The 9,806-nt window shown below is 37.3% G+C and overlaps 1 protein-coding gene across 3 annotated transcripts in view; it reads right to left on the bottom strand.

Annotated features, from left to right (window-relative positions):
* The window catches only part of Pik3c3 (phosphatidylinositol 3-kinase catalytic subunit type 3), a 140,362-nt gene that overhangs the window by 85,248 nt on the left and 45,308 nt on the right, over positions 1-9,806 (bottom strand). For 2 of the 3 annotated variants that reach the window (XM_004623714.2, XM_023714515.1), the window contains exon 5: positions 680-766. The exons of the other annotated variant lie outside the window; for it this stretch is intronic. In XM_004623714.2, the coding sequence (XP_004623771.2) occupies positions 680-766 (87 nt within the window). The remainder of the gene's footprint in view (positions 1-679; positions 767-9,806) is intronic. 3 annotated transcript variants of the gene reach the window in all.

Raw genomic sequence — 9,806 nt, 5'->3', positions numbered from 1 at the left:
AAAAAATGGCTCGCTGTAAAATTAATAATTTCTCTTTCTATTTGCAGAGAACTACTAAGAGAATATAAAGTCACACTAGCATGGTCATTATAAGCTGCCCATAGATAGTCTCTACTAGTTGGATTAATTATAATTGTTATTTTTTCTCTCTAGGCAGTTTATTAGGCCAAACATCTGGTATTTTAGAGGAAATACATTAAAAAGAAAATATTTTAAATAACTTTTAGAAAGACTAATATGATCTTTTAACTATATGCAAAAACTGGCCCAATCAGGTAAAAAAAAAAAAAAAAGTCAATTCCTTAAAATACGTGACTTTATCATGTACAAAGACACACACAGTACATAAGATCAGGGCTGTATTGAGACAGGGCTGCTACAGATGCCATGTGGTAAGTGAGGAGGCAGCAATGTGCTGAAGAGAAACTTACCAGCACTCACTTCAACTTAAGAAGACGTGCAAGTGAGGCACAGTGCCTTTACACGCTTTCCTTAAAGACATTTAGTACATGTATGATACTGGATACATACCTCACAACTTAGTGTTGAAATATAAGGTAGATATTCTAAGTGTTCCACCTACTAGTATTAAACTCATATGTGCACAGTAACCCATTTGTGAAATTCTTCTCAAATATTACTGATTTAGAACATTTGGAAATAAGAGACACCAACCCACCTCATTTATCATTTCTATTTCTCTAAATGTCAATCTGTCCAGCCAATCTACTTTTACCATATGTCCTTGTCGATGAGCTTTGGTGAGCTGCAGAAAAACATAAAGGAAAGAAATTTTAACATAGATCTAGCAGGAAGGAACATAAAGAATAACACAGGTTAAGAGTCCCCAGTCTGAAAATCCCAAATCTACAGCACCCACCCTCACGTGCAAAGTTTCCTGAAAGCCGTACACCAAGTGGAAAATACCACATCTGACCTCAGAGCCAAAATATATTCATTAAAAGTAACATGTAGAATTACCAATAGTGTGCGCGCGCGCGCGCGCGCGCACACACACACACACACACACACACGGTATATCTAAAAATAAATAAATTTCATTTTTATACTTGGGCCTCAATCATAGGCTATGTCATATATATTTCAAAGTCTAAAAAAAATCCAAACTCCAAAATACTGCAGGTTTCAAGTATCTCAGAAAAAGAATACTCAATCTGTAAAAACTCAATTTCACGTGCAATACTCTTAGACAAAACAACTCTCTGAGTAAAAGAGCTGATTAAAAAAATTCCCATTTCTTAAAAAATATATATATATTTAAATTTTAAATAGGCCTACAATCTCACTATGTTTGGTATACCAACATATATAAAAATATTTCCCAAAAGTATCTCCATGTTCTATACTTACACTTTTACTAATATGAACAGAGGAATTATAGTAAGAATAGTTTCTCTAAGGGAAATAAACCGCATTTTATCTCTCCTTCCCATTTTTAATTCAACAAGTACTATGAAAAATGTTAGTTACAGACAATAAAACATTTCCCTTGGACCCATAAGATAATACTCTAAAGTTTAAATATATACATATGCATATATGTTTTTATTTTAGGAAAAAATGATAAAAGACTCAACATTCTAAATTTGCTATTGGTATAGTCCTCTGAAGTCTTTTACATATAGAATTCATCCTTAGTTAAGTAAATTACAGAATGTATCAACTCTTCAAATCCACAGATAATTCAAGGCAGGTTCTCCAAAGTCCTCAAATTATAACTAGTTTTTTCTTTGCTTTCTTTTTCTTTTTTTTTTTTTTTTTAAATAAGAAAGTATATTCTGCCAATGATATAGCAGCACAGTGTCTGCCTGGCAAGCACAAGGTCCTGAGTTTGATTTCCAGTACCACACACACACAAAAAAAAAAAAAAAAAAAAACCCCACAAAAATATATTCTTAATGACCAGCCTTATTAATGTGTCAAAATCTTTCTTTCTAAACAAATATTAGCATGAAGCAAAACCGCACATCAAAGTCTCACATATTAGCTGCTCTGTATCTTACTCTCTTCATCAGTTATGTCATGACAGTGTTATCTATGATCAAACACTGCCATCAATTATCCTGTGACACAGAACAAAAATTCTTCATCGTCAATACCGATTATCTCCCTTAATTCTTATTACATTAATGCAGTCACACCATTTCAGATGAAAACAGTGAAAGCTTCCCACAAAACATCTGAGGTTCATTATGATATAAAATAATAGCACCCTGGCTTTCTTCTGAATAATAAACTCCTTTTTATCTACGGTAATCTCTAAAATAAAAGTGAATTTGAAAAATAATAATTACTTGGAAGAACTACTCTTCATAAAGGAGACACTAAGCATTTTGCTGCCTATGACAGGACAGACAGACTAGTAGACCAGCACACTAACAATGCAGAAGACCACAAGGTAGTTACCAGGGAACCAGATGCGATCACGCAAAGAGTCCCAAGAAGAGTGCCAGAGTGGGAGCGAGACCTGCATTACAATCCTAAGTCAAACTCTTGTCATTTTTTAACCAGCATCAACAAAATAAAAGTATCTTCTATTCTTATTTGCAAAATAAGTTAATGGATCTACGTAAGTAGTTTATTATTCTATTCTGTGCAGCATGTTCCAAGGTGGTTTTAAAGACAAAATAAAAATAAAAAAGGTCAAATTACAACCTCTGCTTACGCAGTCTAAAATTGATAAAAGGTTTATATAATTTCTACAAGAAAAAAAAATAAGTTTGCCAAATTCTTGGCATATTTTATAGCTGCAGTATTACAGTTTTGAGCCCAGTCTGTAGACGGTAACTACTATTACGAAGTAGTAGTGCAGGGACTTAAATCTCAGGCTTTCTACGCTCCTAAAGCCCATTTTCCTTCTGACAATCTTTGCAATCTACTCTCCCCTGGTGTACTATTACTAGGAGTTATGCTTGACTGATTTCTGTCATTTATTGAACATTTCATATTTATGATACAATAGTTGATCCCTCATTAATATACTAGGTGGAAAGAGCTAGCAACAGTAAATTAAGAGTAAATGTTGGAGAATACAGTGGAGTTTTTCCTCCACTACTAAACTAGACAGACAAATCAGAAATGTTTCAAATCCATTTGTACTGGCCCCAGAATTTATGCTTGCTGCTAACATATATTATTTACTATATAGCATATACCTAGCTTTTTCCTATGTGAAATCAAATGTCACCTTTCTTAATTTTCTGAAGGGTTATCAAAGAGTTGATAAAGCTATTATGGAGCACATGCAAGTTTAAATTATTAGACACACTCACATTTGTGTAAGATTCTATGTAACAGAGAAAAATTAGACATAAAAGCATGCAAATAACCATGAATAGCAAGGACTGTTAACGACGTGGTACATACGCATTATAAAATGCTGTAATCGGAAAGAATGATGGAAATCTGTAAGATAAGAAAATGTAACAGTTGAAGCCAAGAGCAGCAACAAGATCAGAGGCACCACTTGTGCTGCAATGACTGTGTCCACACACTTGTCTCCTGTACCAGACTTGAGATTAAGAGTAGAAATTGTACCTATTTCTACTTAAATGAGTGTTTTATGTTTTTGTATTAACTAAGTAAGAACCATATAAAATGTCTTCTAAAAAAGGCTATCTTCTAGCCACTTGTCCTATTTACCTCTTACTATCTAACTGTCACCCCTGCATTAGTGGTTTACGACAACATTCAATTAGAGAAGTCATCATTTATTTGCAAAGTAATAGATGGGTAGAGATTGGAAACGTCTGTAACCTACATCTTTACAAAGGAAAATAATCTGCACTTTGTTAAACAGCAGGCTAAAAGCAGCACAATCTGCTTCAAATTGCTTAGGAAGAAATCCTCACTAGGGGGTTCATTCTGGGAAGAGATAGGTCAAGAAATCAGCAAAGGTGTCACTCACTCTGTAAGGAACACAGGTTTCTAAAGAATTCACAACACACCATAAAGAGCTCAGAAGTGAAGCCCACTGCCACAAATATATTGTCATAATTATTTGGCCCTAACTTCTCCAGAATTAAAGAGCAAGCAGTTGTAAAAACTATTTTAATAAAAGAATCCCCAAGAAACAAACAACATACCCAGGAAACTTCCTGGAGTACTAACCATTTATTATCAAATTTAATAGAAAGATATACGCGCATGAGGAAGATATCTTTATCAGTACGTGTTTAATAAAAGTCCCAAATACAGTTAAAAGTAGGTCAACATGAGCTGAATTGCCTCTACGCTAGGACAGCAGGGGAAAGGATGGTCAGGTAGTGTTCCCGCGGGGCAGACAGGATTACTCTTATCGCAACTCATAGTTCACTGGTCCTTAGTTCTGTCTGCCTTATTAAAGTAAAAGCTTCTTGGGTGTTAAAACTATGAATACCAGTAAAATATAGCACTCATCGTTTAATAAGTACATTTAGTGACTGGAATACCATGGGAAAGGGTGATAAGCAAAATGAAAAAAGTATTTCTCAACTCTAGAACTTGGCCCAAGAGGTTTGAGGAAGTAGGAGAAGGGAACAACATTTAAAAGGAAAATAGCAGAAAGGATTCTCGTCCTTGGTCAATCTTCCCCAGGATTTATAGAGTCCACACAGAAATGTTATCAGTAGCTGCCATCGGGTTCTCCGTCTCGGAGGTTGGCACACATGCAGAATGAAGCAATTTCTCTGCTCTCACAGGACTGCATAGTAGAACGATGAGTCATTCATAAGGTAAGTCCTTAAGGATTTAATTATGAATCAAAACAATGACACAAGAATAATAGTGACAGTTTATGTCTTGAGCTCTCCCACAAGTATAACATTTAGGCAGAGACTTGAAGGATAGAACTCAGCCAATCAAAAAGGAAGAAACTTTCTAAGCAGAGGAAATAGCTTATTTCTCGGCATATCAGTATAAATTATCTCCCCAGACACCAGAGAACAAGATGGTGACTTTCAATAAACATTTACTAAATAAATCTAATGTGTTCAGATTAAAGAGGGAGAAGATCTATACATACTAACATTAAGATGCTACACTGGTAATCACCGTTCTTGAAGTTTATCATTATCTACAGTGTTATAAATGAAGTCAAAACAGAGAAAAGAATGAAAAGCAATACTTCATGTTTCAAGTCAGCCCAAGAATTTGTAGGGAAAATGCTGTAATCTCCGGGAACACACCAACAGATAGACAAACTGACTCAAAAGAAACAAGAGAGAAATGTGGACTTCCTGAAACTGTCTTGGTCAGTTTCTCCTGTATTCTTATGCCCCCATCATTACAGTATACATCAAACAAGTGTGTTTAACCAAGAAGACTAGAGGCACTGACTACATCACATATGTGATGTAAAAGCGACACTAGTTTTGCTTATTAAGAATTAGTATTATTAGAGCCAATGAGATAGCTTGGCAGACTAAAGCGCGTGCTTAGGCAGAGTGCAGTGGCTGGGGTTCAATCCCTGGTGTGCCGTGCAGCCCCCTCCGCACCCCTCCCCCGTGTACTGAGGGTGCGACTGAGACTGGGCATGGTAGCATGTGCCTGTAATCCCAGTGCTTGGGAGGCTGAAACATAGGAGGAGCACTATGAGTCCAATCTCTGTAGTGAGGCCCTGTAGACCCTGTACTAAATACATTAAAAAAAAAAAAAAAAAAGGATTGAACACGCCAGTAGGTGAGAGGCTTCCAGTGTGCCATCTTTGCTAGCACAGCCAGGCCTATACACAAGCAACCAAGTCGAAGGGACCTGCAGTTGGCATTGATCTTGGCACCACCTACTCCTGTGTGGGTGTCTTCCAGCATGGAAAAGTAGAGATAATTGAATGAGCAGGAAAAACAAACCACTCCAAGGTACATCGCTTTCACTGACACCAAACGACTGATTGGAGATGCTGCAAAAAATCAAGTGGCTATGAACTCCACCAACACAGTTTTTGATGCTAAGCGTCTGACTGGATGTAGACTTGACAATGCTGTTGTCCGGTCTGATATGAAGAACTGACCCTTCATGGTGGTGAATGATGCAGGCAGGCCCAAGGTTCAAGTAGAATGTAAAGGAGACAGAGTTTCTACCCAGAGGAGATGTCTTCTGTGGTGCTGACAAAGATGAAGGAGATTGCAGAAGCTTATCTAGGCAAGACTGTTACCAATGCTGTGGTCACTGTGCCAGCTTACTTTAATGACTCTCAGCGTCAGGCAACCAAAGATGCTGGAACTACTGCTAGTCTTAACGTACTTAGAATTATAACTAACAGCTGCTGCTATTGCTTATGGCTTAGACAAAAAGGTTGGAGCTGAAAGAAATGTGCTGATTTTTTATTTAGGAGGTGCCACTTTTGATGTGTCAATCCTCACGACTGAAGATGGAATCTTTGAAGTGAAATCTACAGCTAGAGACACCCACTTAGGTGCAAAAGATTTTGACAATTGAATGGTCAATCATTTTATTGCTGAATTCAAGCACAAGCACAAGAAGGACATCAGTGAGAAGAAAAGACCTGTTTGCCATCTTCGTACTGCATATGAATGAGCTAAGAGAACCCTCTATTCCAACACCCAAGCCCAGTAATGAGATTGATTCCCTCTATGTAGGAATCAACTTCTACGGCTCCATTAATCATGCTCAGTTTGAAGAGCTGAATGCTGACCTGTTGGTGGCACTCTGGACCCTGTGGAGAAGGCTCTTCGAGATGTTCAACTGGACAAGTCTCAGATCCATGACACTGTCCTAGTGGGCAGTTCTACCCATATCCCCAAGATCCAGAAGCTTTTGCAGATTTCTTCAATGGAAAAGAATTGAACAAGAGCATCACATCAATCCTGATGAGGCTGTTGCTTATGGTACAGCTATTTAGGCAGTCATTTTATCTGGCAACAAGTCTGAAAATGTCCAAGATTTGTTACTGTTGGCTGTCACTCCTCTCTCTCTTGGTACTGAAAGTGCTGGTGGTGTCATGACAGCCCTCATAAAGCACAACACCACCATTCCTACCAAGCAGACCCACACCTTCACTACCTACTCGGACAACAGGCCTGGCAAGTTCATTCAGGTATACGAAGGTGAGCATGCCATGACCAAGGATAACAACCTGCTTGGCAAGTTTGAACTCATAGGTATACCTCCTGCATCCTGCGGTGTTCCTCAGATTTAAGTAATTTTTGATATTGATGCCAATGGCATTCTCAATGTTTCTGTAGTCAATAAAAGTATAGGAAAAGAGAACAAGATTACCTTCACTAACGATAAGGGCCATTTGAGCAAGGAAGACACAGAGCGTGTGGTCCAGGAAGCAGAGAAGTACAAAGCTGAAGATGAGAAGCAAAGGGACAAAGTATCCTCCAAGAATTCATTGGAGTCCTAAACACTTTCAGTCTGAATGCAACTGCTGAAGATGAGAAACTTCAAGGCAAGATTAATGATGAAGATAAACAGAAGATTCTTGACAACTGTAATGAAATCATCAATTGGCTGGATAAGAATCAGACTGCGGAGAACAAAGAATTTGAACATCAGAAGGAGCTTGGGAAAATCTGTAATCCCATCATCACCAAGCTGTGCCAGAGTGCTGGTGGCTTGCCAGGAGGAATGCCTGGGGCTTCCCTGGAGGAGGAGCTCCTCCCTCTGGTGGTGCTTCCTAGGCCCACCAGTGAAGAGGTTCATTAAATCAACCCTAAATATAAGTATAGCATTCTTCCACAAACAATAAAATTGAAGGACCTAAATTTGTAGCAAATTCTGTGGCAGTTTAAATTAAAGTTGAGCTGCTATAGTGAAGTACTGGGCATTCTCAAGGCTTGAATAATGGAACATGTCCACAGGGAAATAGAGCATTGCAGTTTAAGCACTGCGCTGTACGTGGAAATGCAATATCCTCAATAAAAATATTTAAATTGGAAAATAAAGAAGTAGTATTACTGTTTAAGGAATTTAACACGAGTCATAAGAATGAGATGAACAAACAAAACAGTAAATTCAAAAATGTTCCTAAAACTTAGATCTTGTAGAATAAGCGCTTGCCTGGCAAGCACAGGGTCCTGAGTTCAATTCCCGGAACCACAAAAAAGAAAAAAAAAAAAAAAACAAAGAAAAGAAAACTTAGATCTTGATTTCAAACACTCACATATATTACATGAGTGTCTGACAACTTGAAAAATACAAGGTAAGTATAAATCAGCCTTCTAAAAATAATTCAAAAAACAATCCTCACTTTTCACTAGAAACCAGCAGAAAATGTCAAGTTGATAACGGATTTGTAATACAAAGAACTGAAAAAAAACAAATCCAGTGAATGAGGACTACTGAAATGAACTGTGAGATGTTTACAGTGTACAAAATCTTTATATGGACAAATTATGTTGTAGAAATATCTTAAATGACCTAAAAAAACTTTGGGGCAGTAGCAAGGGTAAACATAGCATCATATTAAACACAGACACACACACATTAGGATCTGAACTTAAAAATACATACAAATATTTAGATACTGGATAAATACATGTAAATTAGAATATATAAGATGGCTGTTCTCTGGGTAGTAAATTGGGAATTTTCATTATTTGCTTTGTGTTTATCAAGATTTTATCAGTACAGAATAATAATATACAGATTATTACTTTTAATAAAATATACTGGGGCCATGGAGATGGCTCAGTAGAATAAGCACTTCCCTGGCAAGCACAAGGGCCTGAGCTCAATCCCTGGTTCCCCTCCCCCCCCAAAAAATAAATAAAATAAAATAACAAATGCTACTTAAAAGGTAAAGTTATATTAAAAAAACAAGTGTGGTGGCCAAGCTCTGTGGAATATACCTGTAATCCTAGAACCTGGGAGGCTGAGGCAGGAGGATCACAATGAGTTTGAAGCCAGCTGGGTTATACACCGTAGTTGAGTTCAAAGGCAGCCTGAACTCTAAAGAGTACACCTCCAAGGATTAAACAAAAAAATTGTGCAGAAATCTCTGTCAAGAAAACTGCTGGCCAGGCAAGTGCTGCATGCCTGTAATCCTAGCACTCAGGATGCTGAAATAGTAGAATGGCCTTGAGTTCAAGGCCAGCCTGGTCCACAATGCAAGTTCAAGCCCACCCTGATCTACACAGCGAGGTTCTCTCTCTCTCTCTCTCTCTCTCTCTCTCTCTCTCTCTCTCACCAAAAAATCTAGAGATAATGTTAAGGTAATTTTCCTTGATAATAAAAATTTAATTTAATCTGACCATTTAAAATGAAAACCAAGTATTAACACAACTGTACACTCTTTCCCTTTAGTTATTTCTTCCACGAGTTGTCCAATTAGTCTCAATTACAGAAGCATATAAATCATACAATATTATTTTTCCACATGTGTTTAATAAAACCACAGAAGTATAAATTTACACAGTTTAGGTATCAAACCTTATTTATGTCAAAATTTGAGCTGTAAGATAAACTTTCAAAAATATAAATAAAAATGTAATGCAACAGAAACAATGTTTGAGTCAGATATTCATATGCTTTCTGTGAAAACTAAAAAAAAATATTAATAAGGATGTACTTTCTTTATATTTTGGAGACAGGGTCCAACTATGCAGTTTTGGCTGCCTCAAACTTAAGGAACTCCTCCTACCTCCCGATTACAGGCATGTACCACCACGCCTGGCTACCACTGCACTTTTTTCTGACACCTAAGAAACAAAACCAACACTTTCCTCAGCAGCATATAGCCCCAGAAACAATCAAGGGGCCGGGGAGATGGCTCAGTAGAATAAGCACTTGCCTGGCAAGCACAAGGACCTGAGTTTAATCCCTAGTTCCAAAAAAAAAAAAAA

This window comes from Octodon degus, unplaced genomic scaffold (genome assembly GCF_000260255.1).
Source record: "Octodon degus isolate 3935 unplaced genomic scaffold, OctDeg1.0 scaffold00003, whole genome shotgun sequence".
NCBI classification, from domain to species: Eukaryota; Metazoa; Chordata; class Mammalia; order Rodentia; family Octodontidae; genus Octodon; species Octodon degus.
Note: the sequence above shows the minus strand (reverse complement) of the source record. Positions and strands in the feature narration are given on the sequence as shown.